Genomic DNA, 25,927 nt, shown 5'->3' with positions numbered 1-25,927 from the left:
AATTTCTGACGCTTAATTTACTGTTCTCCCAATGGTTCCTAAACCTAGCCTATTAGAACCTAGCCTATCTGAAATTCTAAAGGAGCTTGTTTAAAACATACAAGTTCCCATCCCCACCTACTGAATAAATCTATGCTTAGGGGACCCAGGAATTTATGTATTTTTTTAAAGATTTTTATTTATTTATTTGAGAGAGAGAGAATATGAACGGAAGAGGGGCAGAGAGAGAAGCTGACTCCTTGCTAAGCGGGGAGCCTGATGTGGAGCTCAGTCCCAGCACCCAGGATCATGACCTGAGCCGAAGGCAGACACTTAACCAACTGAGCCACCCAGGAGCCCTGGAAATTTATATTTTTAGTAAACCCCCTACTTGGTTCTTATGCAGACCCCTCACCTTGGCATACATGTGCACTTGAGAACGATTGTGTTTAAGCCCTTATCGCACATCTAATATTAATCCATTTTAACCGGTGCGATTATTATTAATTTTTGTAATGTTTTAAAGAAAAGGTACGCAGCAACACAAAAGCTTCCATGGAAAAACTTACTTTAAAAGAAAAACTCAGGGCACCTGGCTCAGTCAGTAAGTGTCTGTCTTCGGCTCAGGTCAGGGTCTCAGTGTCTTGGGATTGAGTCCGGCATTGGGCTCTCTGCTCAGAAGGGAGTCTGCTTCTCCCTCTACCTCTCCCCACTGCTCATGATCTCTCTCTCTCTCTCTCTCTCACACACTCTCTTTCAAATAAATAAATAAAATCTTAAAAAAAAAAAAAAAGAAAGGAAAAATTCACTGATAGAACACTTTCATTTTGTTTTAGGCTCTGTTATCTTTGGGGAAGATAAGTGAGGTAGTTACTTCACCAGCTATTTTTAAGTAAGGACAAAAGGCGGTATTCTCAAATTATGCCTAAAAGAAGAGGGCACAAGAAGTTTTTATCACAGGCTATAACATTCTTGCAAATGAGAATATAGATAAAATCAGAATAAAGCCAGAAATCATGGTTTCTAGGGTCTGGTGTTGGGGGAGGAGATTGATTACAAAAGGACACCAGGGATTTTTTTTTTTTTTTTAAGATTTTTTTATTTATTTGACAGAGAGAGAGAGATCACAAGTAGACAGAGAGGCAGGCAGAGGGAGAGGGGGAAACAGGCTCCCTGCTGAGCAAACAGCCTGATGCAATCCAATGCCACAGAGCCACAGAGCTGAGACCCTGAGACCATGACCTGAGCCGACAGAGGCTTAACCCACTGAGCCACCCGGGTGCCCCAACACCAGGGAATTTTTTTGTAGCTATGAGAATGTTCTATATCTTGATTGGTTGTGGTTATACAGTTGAATATATTTGTCAAAATTCTTTGAACTACAGACATAAAAACAGTGACTCTTACTCTATGTAAATTATACCTCAGTAAATCTGAATTTTAAAAAAAAAATGCAAGCCAGGAAGTTCTGAGCACTATTATATTTTCAGATTACCAACTGCAACTTGAAATATTTAGTTAGATCGATTCTTGTTCTTTAAAAGCTAAGATTTTTGGGATGCCTGGGTGGCTCAGTAGGTTAATCGTCTGCCTTTGGCTCAGGTCATGATCGCAGGGTCCTAGGATCGAGTCCCACATCAGGCTTCTTGCTCAGTGGGGAACCTGCTTCTCCCTCTGCCTCCTGCTCCCCCTGTTCATGCTCTCTCTTTTTCTCCCTCTCTCTCTGACAAATAAATCTTTTTTAAAAATAAATGAATAAATAAAAGCTAAGATTTTTGGGGGTGCCTATGTGTCTCAGTTGGTTAAACATCTGACTCTTGATTTCAGCTCAGGTCATGATCTCACAGTCGTGAGATTGATCCCCATGTTGCTTAAGATTCTCTCTCTCCCTCTCCCTATGCCCCCCTGCCATAAAAATAAATAAATAAAAGTTAAGATTTTTCTATTTACATGTAGTAATTAAGGTACTGTTAAAATGACATGTGTGTTGATAATTCCTTTTGCCTTAATATTTCTCATCAGAGGTTTCTCATATTTGTTTTATAGGGTCCACATATAGCTTCAGTTACATTAGCTGCTTATGAATGCAATTCAGTTAATTTCCCTGAACCACCCTATCCTGATCAGATTATTTGTCCAGATGAAGAGGGCATTGAAGGAACCATTTCTTTGTGGAGCATCATCTCAAAAGTTAGGATTGAGGCCTGCATGTGGGTAAGATATTCATTTTCATCTTTGTCTAAAATTAACCTCACTATCTTGATAACTTTGTTATAGTTCATTGAAATTGAGTACAAATATGTATCTACTTAGCAAGTCAGTAGATAATTAATTCATGTGGCCACCGGTTATCCATTTCTAAGAAAAACCCTTTAGAGTTTCCCCTATTCATGAATGACATTCAGAAGGAAGGCATGAAGCCACAGGTACCACAAAGCAATGGATGCCAAGTAGACAACAGGAGGGAAAAGGAGTACAGATAATCCAACTGTACTATTTTGCAAAATTTTACCAGTGTTTATAAATTTGATAAACACATAGCAAGTGGTTATGTATCAGACCCACACTAGTAAACATTATGTCTCTCTCTTATATTCAGATACTCTGTGTTTACTCTTAGAGGGCTTATTTCATTTTCTGAGTTGTTAATGATACTGAAGTAAGGTCAGATATTTCTTAATAAGCCTAACTACTGTAGTAAAGTATCAGCCTATATGGCTGTTGTCTGTGGTGAGCTTACTTTCAGTTGTACCAATTTTTTTTTTTTTTTTTGGTTTGCTTAAGTACATTTTGGGAAGCTTTTGGACTGTATGTTCAATGGCAGATTATTTTAATCTATACAAAGCATTCTTTTTTTTTTCATTATGCCAAATTCACTCAAGTGTTTTGTTTTTTTTTTAAGATTTTATTTATTTATTTGACAGAAAGAGAGATCACAAGTAGGCAGAGAGACAGGCAGAGAGAGAGGAAGGGAAGGGGGCTCCCTGCCGAGCAGAGAGCCCGATGCGGGACTGGATCCCAGGACCCTGGGATCATGACCTGAGCCAAAGGCAGAGACTTTAACCCACTGAGCTACCCAGGCACCCCTCAAGTGTGTATTATTGAGGAATAGTTCCTTTGCTAAAGACTTCCTGTTATCATTTGAATATTTTTTTATTGTTTGGACTCATTAAGTTATGTTCCCTTTAACTTTTTTCCCCTGACAGTGTCTTATAAAATAAAACATATGGAACAGATCACTTAAAAATCTTAACTAAAATGAACATGAATACCATACCCACAGAAGAGGCAGAGTTTTCAAATACATTATGTTTAAATGTTAGTGAGTATTTTGGGTGTGGGGTTTTTTTTTTTCAAACTATTGTCTTTGTTTTTAGTCTAAGTTATTTGTCTGTTATGGTATATATACTATAACCTAGTATATTATATTTTAAAAGAATTACAAAGGAAATGCCATATATTGAATTTGTTGAATATGAAAGACAGGAAAACTTGTCATACTTCCTGTTACTCTTTTATAAATACTGGAAACAAATTCATTGTACTAGTTGTATATGTTTTATAAATTTGACCGCATTAGTCTTTTGATGAAAAATATTATTAAAATAACAGAAGATACTGGGAACATGCTAGAAAGAGACCATGTGTATAGATTTTGGTTTTCAGTTTTGCTTTTGTTCTTTGATAAATGATTTACATGGCTGGATTAACACTAATGCCAACAAAGAAAAACTTCCATTGCAGCTGGCAGTGATAATTGCTTCCTTTAACTCCTATAGTTCATATTGTCTGAATGCTTATTTGGCTTGGCTCCATGCATCTCTTAAATTAGTTAATTTGGCTGGTATAGTGGCTTACTTTCCCAAATTTTATGCTCCTAAAAAATATAGACTGTACCTTAAATTTATTATCCTCATAGCAATCAGCATTAGGCATTGCACATTGCTACTCATGTTTCCTCCTTTGAAATTATTTGTCATGTATAAAGTATAGCACATATCAAGTTATGTTTAAATTGGTTCCTTTTGTTCTCAACATTTATATGGATAGTCCTTCCAACAAAAGGTTCTGGGAAAACAATATTCACATGCAAAAGAATGAATTTGGACCCTTCCTTATGCCGTATGTAAAAATTGACTCACATTACATCAAAGACCTAAACTTATGAACTGAAACTATAAAACTCTTAGAGGAAAATGTAGAGACAAATCTGCATGATGTCAGATTTGGCAGTGGTTTCTTAAATATGACACCAAAAGTATAGGCAACATGAAGAAAACTTGATGAATTGAACTTCACTAAAATTAAAATCTTATCTACATCAAAGAACACTAATAATAGAGTGAAAAGACAACCCACAGAATGGGAGGAGATGTTCATAAATCATTATCTGATAAAGGTTTAATATCCAGAATGTTTGAAGAACTTCCACAACTCCACAACAAAAGACAAACAACCCAGTTAAAAAATGGGCAAAGAACTTGACTTGACTTTTCTCCAAAGAAGATATACAAATGGCCAGTAAGTGCACAGATTCTCGACATCATTTAGTCATTGGGGAAGTGCAGATCCAAGCCACAAGGAAATATCCCTTTATACACACTAGGATGGCTGTTATTTTTTTAAAAAGAAAACAAGTGTTAGGATGTGGAAAAATTGGAATTCTTATAGATTCTTGATGAGAATGTAAAGTGATTCAGCTGCTGGGGAAAAGAGTTTTGTGGATTTTCAAAAACTTAAACAGAATTACCATATGACCCTCCTCTAATTCCACTCCTACGTAATTACCCACAAAGAATTGAAAACTGGGACTCAGGTGTAAATCAGATACTTGTACTTCACTGTTCAGCAGCATTATTCACATTTTCAGAAAGGTGGGAACAACCCAGTGTCCCTCAGCAGATAAGTGGATAAACAAAATGTATGTGACCATCCACTGCCATGGCCAGGCCAGGGGCTGCTTTCTACTACTTAGGCATCTTGTCCAGAGCCGGGGCCTTAGGCTTGGTCCCCTGTGGGATGCACGGTACTATTTCCGAATGCCTACAGGAAGAAGCTCTTTGACAAGACCAACAAACACCAGTTCTTACACAGCCTGGCCCTATTACGGGTGCCCCCATTGCAGAAAGTCCCTCTGGACCAGGTTACTGCTAGCCTCCGGAACCACCTTATTCTGCACATGCTTTTACTACCAGACTCTGGAGACCCCAGCATCCAGCCTTTAGTCCCTGTAAGAGGGAGCCTGCTAATCTTGGGCTGACTAGCCTTGGCTCTTTGAGCATTCTTCATTTGATTTCTGGGTCCTTCTTTAAGAGTTGGAGCAGGGAGGGGATTAAAAGAGAAAGGCAAAAAAAAACCACAAAAAAACCCCAAAACCCCACTTTTTTTGGTGGTATATACATATGGTGGAATATTATTCATCCATAAAAAGGAATGAAGCTCTGGTTCATGCCACAATACAGATGAACCTTGAAAACATTATATTGAATGAAATAAGTCATTCCATAGAAAGACAGATATTGTATGATTCCACTTATGTGAATTGTCAGAAGATTCAAATTCATAGAGACAAGAAGTAGATTCAAAGTTATCAGAGTTGTGAGGAATGAGAAGTTAATGCTTAATAGGTACAGAGTTTCCATTTGGGTGATGAAAAATATTGGAAGTAGATAGTGATGAGGGCTGCACAATATTGTGAATGCAACTAGTACCACTTAGTTTTATATTTTAAAATGGTTAAATGAGATACAGTCATAAAAAGTTCATGCTACTGAGGTTGAGAAACCTAATTTAGAATGTCTTGGCCTTGATTCTTAGAGTTTACCCTTTCACAAATGTCCCGTTTATGTTCATATGTTTTTTTCAAGAGAATGTCTTGCTTGATTAAAAACTTATATCTTATTTGAAATTTTCATCTAATTTGTACTTAGCAAAGTAAAATGTCTTTACAGACTTCACTATCATTATAAATGTACTGAATCAGTAAAATCATTAAAATACAAAATACTTTCGGGCGCCTGGGTGGCTCAGTGGGTTAAGCCGCTGCCTTCGGCTCAGGTCATGATCTCAGGGTCCTGGGATCGAGTCCCGCATCGGGCTCTCTGCTTAGCAGGGAGCCTGCTTCCCTCTCTCTCTCTGCCTGCCTCTCTGTCTACTTGTGATCTCTCTCTGTCAAATAAAAAAAAAAAAAAAACCAAAATACTTTCAATTATAACATAAAGACCAGGGTTACCTTCAGTTTCAACTTGTTCATATGGGTCTTAGGAGCACGCTAAAATGAATTGTTTTGTTTTTAAGATTTTATTTATTTGACAGAGAGAGATTGAGATCACAAATAGGCAGACAGGCAGGCAGAGAGAGAGAGGGGAGGAAGCAGACTCCCTGCAGAGCAGAGAGCCCGATGCGGGGCTCGATCCCAGGACCCCGGGATCATGACCTGAGCTGAAAGCAGAGGCTTTAACCCACTGAGCCACCCAGGCGCCCCTAAAATGAATTGTTTGATATTGTTGATCATTAGTTACTCTTTTTCATTTGCACCTTTTGATCTTCCACAATTTGGCTGTATCACCAATGCAAGGCTTCACAAATTTTTTTACTCATGAATTCCAGTAACAGTGGTTATGTGTCCAAGCACTGGAGATTCAGAGTGAGCAAAACTGAACAGTCTCTACCCTCATTCTAGTGAGGGAAATAATTAACATGAAAAAAATGTATAAGTAAATATTGTGGAAAAATTGCATATAAAAATGTGAAGGAGGAATCTGTATAACACAAAAATTTTCCCTAATTTGTGATTCAGGGAAGATTTCCATGAAGAAGTAACATTTCGTTTCAGACCCAGGAATGATAAGGAGTAAAGCAGGACAGCAGGGCAGGGAAGAGAAGAGCATGTGTGTTGACTTTCAAATAAAGAGCATCACATTTTAAGGTCATTTATTTGTTAAGTTCATGGTTAGAGGGTGTTTATTATGGTAATACATGCATAATGTAAGTTTTACCATTTTAACTATTTTTTTTAAGATTTATTTATTTTAGAGAGAGTGAGGGGATAATCTCTATTGTACTTTCTGCCTCTTTGAATATGTCTAATCTGGATACCCCATATAAATGGAATCATATAACACTTGTTTTTCTATGCCTGGCTTATTTCACTTCGCATAATGCAAGTTTTGTCCATGTTGTAGCATATGTCAGAAGTTCATTCCTTCCTGAAATCATTTTAAAACTGACCCAAGGGAAACTGGAAGCAAATTTTCTCTTTTATTTGCAAATCAGTCTTGATAATTCTGCTAGAATCGTACAATTTTTTTTTTAAAACATTGCTGTAAGAGCCCTGAATTTCTCAGTGGTTTCAAGCTTACCCTCCTAACTTCTGCTTTTAACCTCTGATTTATGTTTGTAATTGGAATATGTAATAGAAAAATGATATTTGTTTTAACAAAGTATTAATACACAGATAATACAAAATTATTGTAATTTCTGAGAGTCGGCATTTGTAAAATTTTCTGTTCTCCAGAGTTTTACCATTAAACTTATGATTCCCAACATGGAAAAGCAAAATGCTGCTGATTTGCTTGTGAATCCACTTGAAAAAACTTTTTAAGAGCATGAAAATTCAGGATTTTTCTCCTCCCCCCAAATCTTTGAGTAAAATTGACACTCCATGGGTGCCTGGTTGGCTCAGTGAGATAAGTATCTGCCTTAGGGTCAGTCTCGATCAAGTCCTGCATTGGGCTCCATGGAGAAGTGGAGCCTGCTTCTCCCTTTCTCTCTGCTCCCCTGCTCCTGCTCTCTTGATCACTCGCTGTTTATCTCAATTAAATAAATAAAATCTTTTTAAAAATTGACACTCCAGGAAGATACTTCCCTCTTGGTTTTGCATATTTTGTGCATGTTAAACTCTTTTCCAATTCAAGAAGCAGGGACTTCAGGGTAAACAATTATATGGAGCACATAGTTTTTAGAAGAGCTTTCTGAATTATTGCTTAACTAAAAACCACTTGTCTCTTTGTTTTGCAGTAAGGAAGCCAGTTATTTCTTCCCTTTAATTAAACCTAGGCTGACAGTTTTTAGTGTTCCACAGTTCTGTTTTGGATTTTTGTTTTGATTTTGCAAGAATTATAAAATTGTTTTGTAAGAATCATGAGATTATGGAACTTTAGTATCTAATTTGAGATAAATGACTAAGTAAACTTCATGTCTAGAATATAATGTGTTTGGGGGAACCTGTCTGGATGACTATATTTCTTTAATTTATTGGCATAAAAAACAGATTATTGACTTGTGATCACCGTTCTTGTTTCTTGATAATGTGGGAAAACATGAGCAGAATTAAACTATTAAAATAAATATGGTCAACCAAGTATAAGTCAGTATGTAGCTCTTGATTTCATTTCTATCCATTATTACTTCCTTTTTAGCTTTAAGGAAACTTGTCATGAGTTTGAATCATATGATTGCTTTCAGAACTATTGGCCATTTGAGTTAACAGGTTTTAAGAGAAGTTCATGTTTTGAATAAAATGTTGTAATTAACTTTTCTTCCTATTTTTTGTAGTGGGAAAAATATTTAAGTGTAGAGAATTATATAATTAGTTTAATATATTATCACTCAACCTCAGCTAATACTAATTCCTTGCTAATATGATTTATCTGTATCCTTTGTTATTTGAGTGTCAATTATCTTGAAGCATATCCTATATAACATATCACATTTCATCTGTAAATATATCAATATTAGGACTTAAAAAAACATTATTACATCTAAGAAAAATTAGGAATAGTTTCTTCAAATCAGTTACCCCATTAATGTTCAGATTTTTCTGATTGTGTTTATTTCCTTGTTTTTCGTTTCAGATTTATTTGTTGTTGAAACTGGGTTGTTTGTCAAATACAGGTTCCCACAGTCTAGATTTTACTGATTATATCCCAATTGGCATAGTTCTGTTCCCTGTGTTTCTTGTGAGTGATAGATTGAGAGGCTTGAAAAAATCTTTTTTTGACAAGAACACAGTTCATAGTCTTATGTAGTTCTATCATAAGGTATAATAATGTCTGATTATCTTTCTTTTTATGATATTAGTACCATTGTTATACAAGTCCGTTATTTTATTAAGAGTTATAAACTAGGGGTATTCCAATCACATCATTTTTTCCTTTAGTTATTGACTAAAATATTTTTATAAAGAGAAACCTCCTTTTCACCAATTTGGTTACCCTGAGATATTCTTCATATAAATAAGACAGGGTAAATAATGGATTCTTTCCCTTTTTTTACTGTTTTTTAAATAGTTCTCTGATAGCCTCCAAAGTTGACTAATGTTAACTTTTTTATTTAACAAAATATGATTTGTGTTCTGTTCATATATCCTTCAATGTATTGTCTCTCCTCCCTCTCATTTCTCTCTGTGTTCTTTAGGTATAGCCTGATTCTTTTGGCACTTAAGTATATTCTTTTTCAGAACTCTTGTTTCACATGTGGATAATGCAGTTTCATTTGGAGATTGTTATTCCACACATCAGAATATAACACTGTGAACACAAAATGTTTGAATTAATAATGTTTCTTAGGGATTCTTTTCAAGACATTTGCTGACAAAGTCATAGTACAGAGTGAATAGAAAGACCTAAAATTGCTTCTGAGAATTACCACAGCTTTTCATTCACTATGACTCAAGATGAGAATGATGGTTCAAAGTTGAGAATTTTCCTCGAGACCGTGTACCTTTTACAATATTATCTTGCATTCGAGCCTTTTCAATCCAAACCAAGTTCCTGATTCTTTTACCTTTGTTTTCATCCTTATGTCCTAAGCTGATTGAAAAAAAAACAATGTCTTCAAAAACAAGAGTCCACAAAGTGACTGAAACATGAGTCACTCAATGTCCTGAGGAAATTAACATTTTTCCTGTGGTAAAAATTTATCCATCCTAATGTTGAGTTTTCAAGGGGCTTCCTGACCATGACCATAACTCTGCACAAAATAAAGTTATATTGAAATTAAAGCAATACCCTAAATAGCAGAAGGTTTCCTAGAAAAAAATTTTTTTTTAATATTTTATCTAACAGTTCTACTGGTGAATACTCATTACCAAATCATTTGAAAAGGGGAAAAAAACTGGCAAAATAATTGTAAGTAGAGATGCTAGAGAACTAACTTGTAATTTCTTATCTGCAATGCACCAGGTATTGTCTAAGAGTTTAATGTGTATTATCTTGCCTGGCATTGCCTATTGTCAATGTTAGGGCCAGGATTCACAGTTATGTTCTCTTGATTATGTAGTATATGCTTTCCTCCCTAACATGTTCATCTTAACATGCTTTTGGTAATGTAGAAAAATATAGATTTGATCTGTTTAGTGACACTGTGTTGGGAACAGAATCTCATATGAGTATTTGGTTTTGCACATAGGGTATCGGTACAGCAATTGGAGAGCTGCCTCCATATTTCATGGCCAGGGCAGCTCGCCTTTCAGGTGCCGAACCAGATGATGAAGAGTATCAGGAATTCGAAGAAATGCTGGAGCACGCAGAGACTGCACAAGTAAGAACAGTAGAAAAAAAACAGAATACTTTAATTATCCTTAAAGAAGTTATGGTTAAGGTTAAATTGTTAATAGATACTTTGAAGAAGAAAACTGCCAGCGTAAAAATAAAAAAGACATGGTGTGGAATAGAATATTCAGAAAAGCTGAAATATAAAAGTGATTATAATCTTAATTTTAGAATAAAGAGATACAGAAAGTCCACAAGACAACTTGGACTAAGCCAAAACACCTGACCAGAAACCAGGACAAGTTGTTGTTGCCAATGAAGTTAAGGAGTCGAAACATTTCTTTTTCCATTATGTTTTCTTAAGTATTAATTACCAAGCAGACAACTAACTAAATAAGGGGGACAAGTAGGTGGGTCAGAATATGAGTCCAAAATAGTCAAACTTCTGACTAACAGAATGTTTTTGAGAATAACATCAAAATAGTTTACCATGTTTAAAGGAAATTATTTGAGAACTCCTAACTAAGAACAATTACAAGGGTGCCTGGTCAGCTCAGTTGGTAGAACATGCAGCTCTTGATCTCAGGGTCATGAGTTCAGGCCCCACATTCAGAGTAGATATTACTTTTTTTAGAAATGGTTTTTGGGGAGAACCTGGGTGGCTCAGTGGGTTAAGCCTCTGCCTTCAGCTCAGGTCATGATCTCAGGGTCCTGGGATTGTGCCCCGCATCGGGCTCTCTGCTCAGCGGGGGAGCCTGCTTCCCCCTCTATCTCTGCTTGCTGCTCTGCCTACTTGTGATCTCTATCTCTGTCCAATAAATAAATAAAATCTTAAAAAAGGGGGCACCTGGGTGGCTCAGTGCTTAGGCCTCTGCCTTCAGCTCAGGTCATGATCTCAGGGTCCTGGGATCGAGTCCCGCATTGGGCTCTCTGCTCTGCAGGGAGCCTGCTTCCTCCTCTCTCTCTCTCTCTCTCTTTCTCTCTGCCTGCCTCTCTGCCCACTTGTGATCTCTCTCTGTCAAATAAATAAAATCTTAAAAAAAAAAAAATCTTTAAAAAAAAAAAAAAAGTTTTTGGGCACCTGGCTGGCTCAGTCAGTAGAATGTGTGATTCTTGATATCGGCATCATCAGTTTGAGCCCCACATTGGGCGTAGAGATTACTTTGAAATATATTTATATATTATACATATCTATAATATATATATACACACACATATATATGTTTTACTCGGGTTTTTTTAAAGATTTCATTTATTTGTTTGACAGAGATCACAAGTAGGCAGAGAGGCAGGCAGAGAGAGAGGAAGGGAAGCAGGCTCCCCACTGAGCAGAGAGCCTGATTCGGGGCTTGATCCCAGGACCTTGGGATCATGACCTGAGCTGAAGGCAGAGGCTTTAAACCACTGAGCCACCCAGGCGTCCCATATTACTTTTTTTAAAAAAGGATATTAAGATAGACTTACCTTTAAGTTATGGGGGTTAAGGCTGAGGCCTTTAAGCCTGACTATAAACTATATATCAACCTATATCTTAAACATTTTTTTAAGGTTTTATTTATTTGACAGAGAACACAAGTAGGCAGAGAGGCAGGCAGAGAGAGAAGAGGAAGCAGGCTCCCCGCTGAGCAGAGAGCTGGATTCGGAGCTTGATCCCAGGACCCTGGGATCATGACCTGAGCTGAAGGTAGAGGCTTTAACCCACTGAGCCACCCAGGCGCCCTCAACCTATATCTTAATGTTATAAAACCGGTGTTTTATTCTTTGCAGGAAAATTCCTAAGAATATTATTATCTGATTGAGTCTCCATCTTAGGAATGACAGTAGAAATCAACATAGACAAAAATAAGAAAGATATAAAAGAGATCCCTTCCCAGATATGTTCATGAACCTATGAAATGAAATTGTTTGAAAAGTTGTCTTACTGTTTTGTGTTTATAAGTATGTGTGCCCACATAAGCACACACACATTTTTATGAGGAACGAGTTCATAGTTTCCTTCTCAGTGGAATCTGAGACTCAAAAAACCATTACCCTGAGGGGAAAGAAAACATATGTATTTTTTTTTTAAAGATTTTATTTATTTGTTTGAGAAAGAGGGAGAGAGAGAGAGAGCACAGCAGGGGGAGCAGCAGAGGAAGAAGGAGAAGCAGGCTCCCCGCTGAGCAGGAAGCCTGACATGGGGCTCAGTCCCAGGACCCTGAGATCATGACGTGAGCCCAAGGCAGATGCTTAACCATGTAAACCACTAAGGCGCCCCAGAAAACACATTTTAATGACAGATGGGCTTTTTATTTTTGTAATTTTTTAAAAGATTTTATTTATTTATTTATTTGATAGAGAGGGAACACAAGCAGGAGGAGTGGGAGAGGGAGAAGCAGGCTTCCTGCTGAGCAAGGAGCATGACCGTGGTGCTCAGTCCTAGGACCCTTCAGCTCACGATCTGAGCTGAAGGCAGATGCTTAATAACTGAGCCACCCAGGCTCCCCAACAGATGGACTTTCTAAAAAGGCATTATTAGGTGGAAATCCACTAAGAACAGTTATGGTTTTTAATTGAAAACAAAATTTTCAAATATGAATATAGAATAGCCAAATAACCAAATATAAAACAAATGAACCAAAGAGCTACGAGCATTTGTTCTGTGTGGAAAGAGACAAGTTGGCCTTGGTATTTGCTTTGCCTTATCTATCAACCAGATACTATGTATCTTCTCCTCACATCATAATATTTATATTAATGCTAATAATTGTTACTAATATAAACAACTTTTTAATTATTTTTAATGGTTTTTAAAACCCAGTATCTAATTTGAGCCTTGTGTTAATAACTAAAATAGTCTGGAAAGGTACTGTTCTTCTAATCTTACAGAAAACTTCAGATCTAGAAGTTGGTACCTCCCTAATTTTACACTTAGAAGTAGAGCTAGAACCAGAACTCAGAATGCCCATGTCATTAGTATATTCCAACTACTGAAACCATGTCCATCCATAGACTAAATGGCTGAGTATCTTCAATAGCAACAACTGATAGATCTGAAATTTAGGCAGTAGTTAGTGTATGTCATATAACATTTCAAAAACTCATTTTTTCATCTATATAAAATCAAAAAGCTAAAGTAGAATAAGTCTAGGATGCTTGTAGTTTTAAATTTTTATGCTGTGGATTGGATGCCAAACGGGTCTAAGTATTCTCTGTTAACTAGTATACTGTCGCTGTTTTCCTTTTTCTTTTTTTTTTTTTTTAAACTTTTTGTTTTGGAATTAAACATTTTTTCATGTGCATTCAGTCTCTTCTCTCCCTTCTACCAGCTCTGTAAGACACCTTTCTATATCACTTTCCACTTGGTAACACCTATAAAATATTATCAATTCTATTTTCTTTCTTGAGAGTCCTCACTCAGGAGCTACCCTCTCCCCACACAATGCAATCAGGACTGCATTCTCTTGGATTCCCTCTGCACAGTTGCTTCTTTTTCCATTTGGATCTCTTCTTCTGTTTTTGTTTGTTCTTATTTTTTTTTTTTTTGTAATCTCTGCCCCCAACATGGGACTGAAACTCAGTGACTCTAAGACCAAGAGTTGCATACTCTACGGACTGAGCCAACCAGGCACCCCTTGTTTTTTTCTTTCTTGCCTTATTCCTTCATTTTGGTTGAATACATTCTACCGTAGTTTCCTGATGGAAATTCTGAAAATTCTGTGCCCTTCATTCACACTTAATTAAATAAATGTAGTATTCTAAGTTGAAAATCATTTTTTTAACTTAGAATTTGGAAGTCATTGCTCAGTCATCTTCAGACCTCTGGTGTTGATATTGATGGAGCTAATGCCATCCTGACTCCGCTTCATAGGTATTCTTTTTTGGTTGTTTTATTTTCTTCTCTTGATATGTTACTCATTATCTGAGGTATGGGTCTTTAAATTTTGGGGGTAGGGTCTTTAAAATCTTACTCTACTAAACACTCAGAAGCTTGTCAATCTAGAGTCCATTAGTTTGGAGAAATGTTCTTGTATTTTTTCTGCGTCAATTTACCCTCTTTAGTCTCTGTTTTTGCTTTCTGGAATTCTCATTATTTTGGTGTGGGGCCTCCAACACTTACTCTTTTGATTTTTTTTTAATCATTTTGCTCCTAATATTTATCACATTCTACTTTGTATGCAATTTCCTCAATTTTATCTTCTAACTCTAATATTATAATGTGTTTCCACTCTCCTGTTTATTTTCAGAAAGTGATTTGTATTATATTTTCAAGAAATGGTTTATTTATTTATTTTTTTAAAGATTTACTTATTTTAGAGATGGAGAGAATGTGTGCATGAGTGTGAGCACAGAGGGAAGGGGCAGAAGGAGAAGGAAAGAGAGAATCTCAAGTAGACTCCCTGCTGAACATGGAATCTGACGCAGGCTCAGTCTCACAACACTGAGATCATGACCTGAGCCAAAATCAGGAGTCAGACACTAACCAGCTGAGCCATCCAGGCATACCAGTTTCTTACGTGTTTGAAGATACTTCATTTCTTCAGGTTTTTTGTTACTCCAGGCATGTTTTTTTCCTTTGTTCTGCTTCATATTGGAAGCTTTCCTCTAAGCTTAGTGATCCTTATTTTTCTGTTTATATGTAAGAATAAGGCACATAAAGGCTGAATGTAAGGTGTGTGTGTGTGGAGGCAAGTTGTAGGAGTGGCAGGTCATCTTATTTATTGAAACCTCCATATATATCAGTTTCTGTGGCTCTTTCATTTCGGATAGTTCATTTTCTCTAGATGGATCCTCCAATTTCTTGCTTGGGGAATATTAACTTTGTTGCTGAATATTAACTTTGTTGCTTTGTAAAGCTAGGCTATAAAGTGGGGTTAGAGATGGTCATTTACCATATAGACTTATCATTTAACTCACTTAGTGTTCAGACTATGGATACCTGCATAAACATGTCCTGAGCCCAGAACCTTTGCTTTACTTTGTCTAGAGACTACACTTAATATCTTTTACGGGGCTAAGGGAAGTTGTCTGTGCCAAGTAGGGGTGGGGCCTAGGGGTCTACTTCTTATACAGTCTCCTCAGGGAACCTGGATGGCTCCATCAGTTAAGTGTCTGACTCTTGATTTTGGCTCAGGTCATGATCTCAGAGTCATGAGACTGAGCCACCTGTCAGGCTCCACACTCAGTGAGGAGTCTGCTTTTGTATCTTCTCCTTCCGCCCCTCCCCCGACTCGTGCTCTTTCTCTAAAATAAATAGATCTTTAAAAATAAACTACAGTGTCCTTGGTTTTGCCCTACCCCAGCCTCTTCTGCAGTTCAGCTGAAAGTCCTTTTTGGAGCTCTATAATGCAGATTGCTTTTCTCCTCTTCCATATCTTTCACTGTAGGTTCTCAGGTATAACCTTTTTTTCCATCTTCCCTTATCTTCATTAATGCTCATTCCATCAAAGTCAGAATTCATGTTTCTATTTTTTATTTTGGGGGTTATTATGAAGATAGGAGGTGTTCAGCTTATTGCTGAGTAAGAAACTACTCAATATTTACTGGTTTAAAACAAAAAAACATTTATAGTGCTTACATATATGAAATTTACTGAAAATGGCTTGATTATAAATTGAAGAATTTCTTTCAAGATGGCTTACTTACTTGACTGACAAATTGATTCTCGCTGTTGGCTTGGAGTTCAGTTGGACTGTTAGTTTGGGACCTCAAGTTACCCTTTATGGAGATTCTTTGGCTTCCTCATATCGTGGCACCTGAGTTCCAAAAACATGCGTTCAGAACTAATTTAGGTGGAAGATGCAAGGTTTCTTATGATGTAACCTCAGAAATCCTAGTCACTTTGCCATATTTTCTTGGCCAAGTAAGTCACTAAAGCTAGCCCAAATTCAGAGAGGCAAATTAGATCCTACCTGTCGTTGAGAGGAATAAGCAAGAATTTGCAGCCATCTCTAATCTACTACAGGAACGAAGGTCTTCCTTGGTTACCTTGAAGTGGGACTCTTCCTGTGATATCATTTTTAACAGAATAGAACATTGACAAACCAAAATTTCTTTATAGGAGGGGAATGGGATGGTAAATGGTCTTGAATTTATATAATATAAGAGATTGTTGAAAAGAATTTAGACATACTTCCTTGAAAGGGGAAAGTAATGAACTTGTCAAATATCCAAAAAGTTGTGTCTCCCATGTCAAGAGAATATAGTCATGCTGAGAAACTGTAGAGGTAAACTTTGTCTTAGAATTAGTGGGTAGAGGTTTCTGAGGCCCACAGTGGCTCAATATTAAGACAAAACAAAACCAGAAACCCAACTGCCTATTAATTTTAATTGTGTACAAATGAAACTGCTATTTCAAAAAGAATGAATACCTTATCTCTCTGTCTGCTGTATTCCATAGATCCATGCATAGCACTTCCTGCATTGTGTATAATACTAACTGGATGACTCATTTCATTCTTTGCAAGTTTTTTATTCTAGGATTATAAATAATACATTCTCTAAACTTGTTACCATTTAAAAGCTCTATCTCTAAAAACTCAGATCTTCTAGAATTTGATGAAGTAAATTATGCTTCATCTCGTATGTATAATTTGAATTCTTGAAGACTTTGGAGTCTTGAAAATACTTAACCTTTCTCTACCATTAGGGCAGTAATCTTTTTTGTTCATCTGTTATGGCCCTGATTATTTTAGTTACTTTTTGACTATATCTTCTCTAATTCTGCTTTGTTTGTTTTGAGTCGTGGAAACCAGCCTGCACACAATATTTCTGATGGTTATGAGGTTTGGCTGCTTTCATCCTATAAAGCCAATAATTACAATCACTGTTTTAGGATAAGCTATGTATTTCTCTTTCCCTAATTTTATATCTGCCTCTATTGAAAAATCAAGTAAGCAAAATGTGGGCATTCTGTTTCGTGTCCTTTAATCAGAAATTACATTTCTTTTTAAAGATTTTATTTATTTACTTGACAGAGAAAGAGAGATCACAAGTAGGCAGAGCAGCAGGCAGGGAGGTAGGGGAAGCAGGCTCCCCACTGAGCAGAGAGCCCAATCCAGGGCTCAATCCCAGGACCCTGAGATTATGACCTGACCCGAAGGCAGAGGCTCAGCCCACTGAGCCATCCAGGCGCCCCAGAAATTACCTATTCTTTACGAACATTTCATTTAAAATTTTTACCCAGAATTGCAGTTATTTGTACATCAACCACTTGTGCAGTCAGACTAGAAAAAGTGAAATAATTCATCCCTGACAACTACTGATTTTCTTTCTGAGATCAATAAAACTATGTATAAGGCCCTTAAATGAACTGCCACGGTATAGCTCCGAAGTAGGGTTATTTTTCCTGATTTGGACAGGAAGTACATTCAAGAACACACAGCCAGGGAATCTCAGAGCCATCACCCAACCCAGTTTTTCAACATCAAGATTAGTACTCTGCTTACTGTACTACAGCATAGCAACATTTTCCTCTAGGTTAATGCAATAAAAAGTGAAGAACCAATTAAAAATTTTTTTCTTTCTCCTATATTTGATTTGATTTTTCTTTCTTTATGGCCTTTCATTGTTTTGTTTTTTTTACCAGTTTTCACCAGTTTTGTGCCTTATTATAGATTTTAGCTTATGTGGGTATATTTATCCCTGTATACTTTAACCCCAGATTTAGACAAGGCATTGTGTGAGGTTTATAACTTTTCTTTATTTATTTGTGGTTATGTGAGTGGGGTTAGAATAGTTGGGAGGGGACTGTTGCCAGTTTTCCACATTATAAATTATCTGAGATAGTGCTAATATTTTAATTCATAATTTAAAAAAGTTTCTAACTGTGGCTTAGCAAAAATAAGTTTTTGTTTTTGTTTGTTCTTGATAACACTGTGGACTATTACTATGTCCAATAAGCTCTATTATACCTCAGCTGTTTGATACACTTTTGTGACACATTCTTGTTTTTGTTTTTAAGGTTTTCATTAGGCAAATAAATTTATAACAATTTACAAGGGTTTTTTGGTCATTTTATTTGTAAATAGTGATCTTAAAAATATTTTTTATCTTTTCAGTAACAAATTTGTTTTAGGCTCTTTGCTTCTGTTATTTTTCCAAATTTGCATATTTTAAAATTACATAAGTTCTTAAAGTAATAGGGTTGAAACGTTGCAGAAGTAGTAAAAGTAAAAAGTGAAAGCCCTGGGGCGCCTGAGTGGCTCAGTGGGTTAAGTAAGCCTCTGCATTCGGCTCAGGTTATGATCTCAGGGTCCTGGGATCAAGCCCCGCATCGGGCTCTCTGCTTAGCAGGGAGCCTGCTTCCCTCCCACCTCTCTGCCTGCCTCTCTCTGTCTGCCTCTCTGCATACTTGTGATCTCTGTCTATCAAATAAATAAATAAAATCTTAAAAAAAAAAAAAAAAGTGAAAGCCTGCATACCTACTTCCCAGAGTGGAATAATAATCAACACATTCTCAACTGTTTTCTTTGGATATATAACTTTTAAAAAATAAAAACTAGAATCATACTATAAATATTAGTCTGAAGTTCCTTTTTCACATGTATGTCATAGACATTTGATGCTGATTTTTAAAATTGTGTTATTATGAAGTGACACAGGTCATTGTGGAAAATTTATGTGTGTCTTTAAAAATAATTCCTCTATCCTTCAGTTGTTTTTCTAAAGAGTGAATTGTATTTACTGCTTTGTGACTTGTTTTGAATATAAAAACATCCCATAAACGTTTTTCAGTGTCATCAAATACTTTCTACATCTTCAATTTTTATAACAACTTTCTTTCTGGTTACAAAGTATGTTCATTGTATAACATGTTGAAAATGCAGATAAGCAAAAAAAAGAGAGAACAGACTTCATCTAACTAGTTTATTTACCTGTTTTTCATGTTTAGTATATTTCTGACTTTCTTATTAACATTTTTAAGGAGATTTCTTTTGTCATATGCTTCTGCTGTTTTTCCATATTGTTTATTCTGTGTGTCTTTATGTTTTTCAAAAATTCTAGTATCTTAGACTTTGCCTTTTGAAGTAATGCCTAAAATTATCTTATTGAATGATTATGATTATGTAGTGAATATTCAGCTATATTTCCTTTTAGTATATTTATGGTTTGATTCTTTCATCTTTAAATATTTATTAAAATACTTTTATCTGTCATATAATATAGAACTCTAACTTTCTCACCTTTAAGTAACTAGCTATTTCTGTGTCATTCCAACATTTTCCCATGGTGTCAGTATGTTAGTTTTGTCTTACACTTCATTGCTACAAATTAGATATTACATTTTTGTAAATAGTTATTGAGATATAAAAAGATACTATGTTTTTATTTATTTGGTAAACTGTAACTCTACTGACATCTTTTAGTTATATCTTAGTGATTGTAATTTAAAAGTTTCTATAGTATTCAGTTTCACAGGGATCCAGAAGTTTATCTGACTTTGGTCCTGGAATTTCCTCACAGAGACAAGCATTTTGTAAAACCCCTAATTTGATAGGAGCACCAAAATATAGAAAAGTTGGATCAGCTGTAGCTAAAACAGGAAATTAAGTAAAATGAGTAATATGAGTGGGTATTTAAATGTTAAGATTGCCTGAGACTGAGGTAGAAAATGTGTTTTTTATTCATCTAGGTAAAGCCCTTTGATAGAATAAGTTTATCAGCAGGAAGAATGAAAAAAATACTTGGCTCTCATTGCTTTATCATGTGTTCTCCAACTGGGTTAAAGGGTGTATATGCTTTTCCTAGGAAATTGTTACCAGGTAGCAATTTTACAGCTAAGTATTTGCTTAAATTGTAGTTTTGAGTAATGGTTGGATTTTGTACCATAAATATTTTGAGAAGAAGAGATTATTAATACATTTATTTGAATTCAGATTCTTAATGGTACCTTATTTATTTTTGTGAGTACAGTATGAGATTAGGCAGTATTTTTCCACTAAATTGACTTCCTTTTGTTCTTGGCTTTCTATCATGTTTTCATTAGATGTCTGTGGGAGGTAGACATGAATAAATGTAGCTTCCTATGACCTTGAGCTGTTCTAGCATAATTTATAAAATATAAGTCTAGATAGCTGTTTATGTGCTTGGTAGAGTATTTCATGCAAGGTTTTTTTTATGATTTTATTTAGAGAGAGAGAGAGTACATGTGCAAGCAAAGGGAGAGGTGGAGGGAGAGGGAGAGAATTGCAAGCAGACTCTGCGCTGAGTGGGGAGGGAGCCCAATGCAGGGCTCGGTCTCATGACCTGAGCCAAAATCAAGTGTCAGACACTTAACTGACTGACCCACCCAGGCACCCCTCATGCAAGGTTTAATTATTCTCTTTATGATATTCTTTTTCTTCTTTGTTCCTGATTTCTGTTAATGATGTCACTGTCCTCATAGTCACAGTCAAAACTGAGTCATCTGACTCCCTCCTTGTTTCCCATATCCAGTTGTTCTTCAAAGCCTTTTGACTCTACCTCCTTAATATCTTCATATCTGCCCTCTCTGGTTCAGGTCTTTACCACGTCTTCCCTGAACATTTCCAGTGACTTCCCAGTAGGTCTCCTCTTTACTAGTTTTGTCCCCCAATCTATTCCTGAACAAAATTACAAAAATAACTTTCAAAAAAAATACCATGTCATGAAACTTTGCTGCTCAAAAATCTTCCTAATCCCCAGAAACTGTTTCCTGCTGTAACTTTATGTCATTTTCTACCTTTATTTAAAACTGTTTATGGACTTTCTGGGATACCTGTCTAACTCAGTGGGGAAAGCATGTGACTCTTGATCTCGGGGTGGTGAGCTCAAGCCCTGTGTTGGGGATAGAGTTTCCTTTTAAAAAACAAAATAAAAAAAGTATCTTTTTAAAAATAAAACGATTTCTGGACTTTTCTCATCTCTCCCAGGAGTCTGTAAATTGCTTGAGAGGAGACCATAAAAATTATTTGCAACAACACCTACCTGGTCTTGCACATACTATTCATGTGGTAGATACTTTGAATAAACTAAGAAATATCAAGAGTGAAAATGTACATTACATGAAACACGTTCATTTAATAGTCTCACTCCACTGCAAAGTAAAATGTAAACTGCAGTGAACACAGATCATTTTACATAAGAAAGACTGAATTGTTCTGCATCTTTGAGTTTAATAGTCATCTGAGAACAAGACTTGAAGATAATATAAGAAACATCAGTAATTAAATGTCTAATAATTTTTGAATTCACAGTAAGTAAAAGAAAATTCATAAAATTCTGTATTTTAGAAACAAATGAAGTTTCTTGTGGCAACTTGTTTTTTCTGTAGGCTGCATAGCCAAAGAAAAGAGGAAAATCAGAAACATTAGGACTAAAGAAGTTTGAAAAATAAAGTAACCTATTCACTTGATGTATCATAAAAGATTAGAGCGGCCAGTATTATTGAAGCAGTGGGAAATGGGAGCATGGGGGTGGTTGTGGTATTTTTGTGTTTAAAGCTTACACAATAGAGCAGGAATTTTGTACATATTTACTTGGAAGAATATGGTTTGAATAAGTTTGCTTTCCTAAACACCATCTGTCCAACTGACCTAGGTACTTAGATTCTTTTGCACAAAATATTAGGTTGCTGACCATGTGAAATTTACTGTTTCTTGTTACTCCTATAGGAAATTGAGAATTAAGGCAGAAGTAAGAAATTTAATTTTCTTAAAACTTCATCTGTTAAGAGAATGCAGTTCTTTTTTTCCTAAGATTTTATTTATTTATTTGGCAGAGAGAGAGAGAAATGAGAGAGAGGGAACACAAGCAGGGGGAGTGGGAGAGGGAGAAGCAGGCTTCCTGCTGAGCCCAATGTGGGGCTCTGTCCCAGGATCCCTGAATTATGACCTGAGCCAAAGGCAAATGCTTAACAACTGAGCCATCCAGGCGCCCCAAGAGAATGCAGTTTTTTCCTCCATTGTTAAAGTGATCAGCTAGTTTTTCTGTTGAGTGTAAGTCACGAGTCTGTGCACCATCTTAGGTTAAGTATTTCCTTAGAGGCATTTTTATAATTTCTGGATTTAATCCTGTTTTAAGGGAGCATATTTTTAGCTTCTGTTTAGGACTATAATATCTAAATTGATGAATATTTGCCACTTAATCTGATTTATTAAGGCTAAACCACCAAATTATGTTTAAATGCTAGTATCTTTTATCTTACTAGTCAGTATTAAATGTATTTAAGGCCCCCAAAACCTTTTTTTTTTTTGTTAATAAGATCCTTTCCTCTTCAGAAATAATGTTTAAAAAATTACATTTTTTTTTAGTGAAAGTACAGAACACAAAAAAGCTTGCCAGTCCTAATGGTAATTCTCATTCTTATGGCTGATATGTTTCTCTCTATGCAGTAGACTAGATTACCCAGTGAACATCCCCCAAAGTGCAAGATGATAATTAAAGGTTCTTTTGACATTCTTTTGGTAATGACAGAATATGTGTTTGAACATTTGAGTTTAGAGACTTTGGGAAAGCATTTAATAATGATTATATATACACTCACCAGAGTGCTTTAACATTCCTTTGATGCTATACTCTGTTAAGCACATTTTCCTATGAAGTGTTTGCAGTTACCCGTACCATATCACTGCCTGCTGGTTTTTCCCCCTGTGAACTATCTGTTCCTTTACATACAGAGATTTATGAAAGAGTTCATGGTGTGGATGACCTGAAACCTAACAGGACTATTTTTGTATACTTTAGTGCCAGTTGAACTCACTGGGTGTCAGTTGTTGTTGGGACCTGTTTTTGACTCTGTCGAACCTTTACTGGCTGTGGTTTGTCTGGTCATCACATGACTTCTCTGAAAATTCCCCCTCCCCTTCATTTCCAGTAAACTGTTTGAGTAGGAGTGAGTCAGAGTGAAACCAGCTTCCCTGTAACCACAGGGCTTGTTAAAGAATTTGTCAACGTGGACTCTAGAGGGTTTGCATTAAGCTTTGCAGTAACTGCTATGGTTTGTGTTGCGTCAGGACTTCCACAGAAAAGCTTCCTGTCCTCAAGATCTTTTCCCTGTTTGCAAGTGGTTGAACTGATCAGCTTTACCATAATGAACAGGAGAGACACATGTTAATAAGCCCATTTCTTTATCGTTTAAAGGCATGTCAGAGCTACCAGGGTTTACTGTAGTTTCTCTTTTCAGAATCAACCACACCCAGCAGCGTTTCGTTTTTGAAAAGACAGGCCTGCTAGATCTTCTTTCAGGCTGGCTCATGATTTTACCACAAAGTACCATCAAGATTAAGCAATTTTAAGTGGCCTCTTTTGAAGGATTCTGTTGCAGGATATTGCGAATGCTAGCACATTTAGCTTTGGTACACAAAGGTCACTTGTGTTGGACTTAATGAGAAAAGGTAGCACTTGAAATAGTTCTATAGTTGTAGTTTCTGAGCACACACACTTAGCATGTTTTACTGTGGAATTCTTAATGCCTCATTTTATTTGTTTTCTCAGGAAACTCTTACTTTATTTTGAACTCTTTTTCTCACCACCCCACTCCCAGACTTTTATTCCTTATTTGTTTTCTGAGGTCTTCTCTATTTCTTTAACCCATTTTAATAGTAGTATTAACTAACTAACTGAACAGGAGTTGCAGCTTGACGCAAGCTGCTGAGTGAATGGCCACTGGGAAACTTATCTACTCATTGTACATTCCTGAATCCATTTCTTTTTACGTGTGTATTTCTGTATTTAATGTCGTCATCTCAGCCAGACTTTTCTTTTTTAAAAATAAACTTAATGAATACATTTAAATCCAACCTCCCCAAAATCATTTTTATTCTGCTTACTTTTTTGGTATCAAAATAAATTTAGAGAAAACAAGTGGTAGAAAATTTTTGAGTTTGTTTGTCTTCCCAGGAAAGAATATAGAATAGTGGAAGTTTAAAATTGTTGTATTCTAACAATTCTCACTAACTCTCAGTGGTCAAATTAAAATAGAAAAAAAATTTTTCTTTTGATGAAGGAGCACTTATAATTGAATCTAGATTTTAAAATGAAAATAAGAGGTTAATGTAGCCTAGCCATTAGCGAAGCACAGTAAGTAATAAATGGTTAAGATTTTTTTTGTCAGTTTGCTTTGTATATTAGAGTGGAATATAGTTTTGTTTTATGTCTGCTTTGTTCTTTTCATTTGCACACCTGTTTACAGATATAGGGGAAAAATTAGCAGTGGCTAGGCATTAGGTTACCTTTGTTAAGCTAATTTAAAGATTTTTTTTCAGGTTATGTTTCAAACACCTTTTGTAAAATGCCTTCGGAAAGGCCCCTTTCACTGAAAGGCGGATCAACAGACTTTGTATGCTGTGGTTTTGCTCGTGAGTTCGCAAATCAACATAGAAATACAAACCCGCCTTCTGTTATACCTGCTGAGTGCACTCAGGGGTTTTGGCCCTGGATCAGAGTTTAATGCAAAACATGAACAGTAGGATAACTATTATGCTCATTTCCTATTACAAAAGTTGTTTTTTGTTTTTTTTTCCTAAAGATTTTATTTTTTTGAGAAAGAGAGAGTGTGTGCCCAAGCAAGCATATAGGCACAAGCACATGGGAGGGGCAGAGGGAGAAGCAGACTGCCCACCACGCAGGGGCCCTGCCACAGGGCTCAATTCCAGGACCCTGGGATCATGACCTGACCTGAAAGCAGATGCTTAACTGACTGAACCACCCATGAGCCCCACAAAAGATGTTTTCTTTTCTAATTAGCCAAGGTGTTTGGTTTGTCATTTTCCTGTCTTGGAAGTGTAAAAACCTGACTGTCGTGCTTTTAAACTCAAGCACTAGGATACCAGAAAGAGGGCATAATAATTAATTCAGTCCTCCCCTCAAAAGTACACATGTGTTCTAGACTTCTTTATCTCCTTCCTTCATATAGATCTGCATGAATTAATTGATCAAAACCTATAAAAATTTGTGTGTTTACTACTTCTTGAGGTAAGGACTTCAGTAAGTTCACAGCCTTTTATTAAAGCAGTGCTGCCATTTGTTGGTTTTAAATTTGCCTCTCTCACATCATAAAGGGTGCCACCCTCATTCTAGCATTAGAAGATTTTTTTTAACACTTCCCCTTTCCTCTTTTCGTAACTCTATAGATTTCATGTTGGTTCCCTTTTCAGCCTTTCTAGAGAAAGTAATCATTTACTTTTATATCTAAGAGCCCCTAAAAGTCTTTGATCCCTTTTTTTTTTCATGGCTCATTATCTAATTCTTTTATATCTTTCCTAACATGAAGTTATCAGATCTGCACATGATTTTCTAAGGGCATTACTATACTCATGTTTTTTCAGATTTCTGCAACTATTGTCCTTTTGCCAGTGCATTTTGCTGATGTTTTTAATAAACTGTTTACTTCAATAAACCATTTACTTGGGAGACTACTCCCAGTTCCCTTTTCTTTGTTCATAATATAAAACTCTTATAACCCATCATTTTATATTTAAATAATTTTTTCCCTAAATGTGTTTTCTTACTTTGGT

General features: G+C 36.1%; 1 protein-coding gene and 1 pseudogene across 4 annotated transcripts in view; both read left to right on the top strand.

Annotated features, from left to right (window-relative positions):
- Window positions 1-25,927, top strand: part of VMP1 (vacuole membrane protein 1) — a 137,697-nt gene that overhangs the window by 56,242 nt on the left and 55,528 nt on the right. For 3 of the 4 annotated variants that reach the window (XM_032871901.1, XM_032871902.1, XM_032871900.1), the window contains exons 6-7: window positions 2,026-2,193; window positions 10,390-10,521. In XM_032871901.1, the coding sequence (XP_032727792.1) occupies window positions 2,026-2,193; window positions 10,390-10,521 (300 nt within the window). The remainder of the gene's footprint in view (window positions 1-2,025; window positions 2,194-10,389; window positions 10,522-25,927) is intronic. The other variant, XM_032871903.1, reaches the window with a different exon arrangement.
- LOC116876014 lies at window positions 4,562-5,329 on the top strand (annotated as a pseudogene).

The sequence above is a fragment of the Lontra canadensis genome, unplaced genomic scaffold (genome assembly GCF_010015895.1).
Source record: "Lontra canadensis isolate GAN:19392208 unplaced genomic scaffold, GSC_riverotter_1.0 scaffold43, whole genome shotgun sequence".
In the NCBI taxonomy this organism is placed as follows: domain Eukaryota; kingdom Metazoa; phylum Chordata; class Mammalia; order Carnivora; family Mustelidae; genus Lontra; species Lontra canadensis.
Note: the sequence above shows the minus strand (reverse complement) of the source record. Positions and strands in the feature narration are given on the sequence as shown.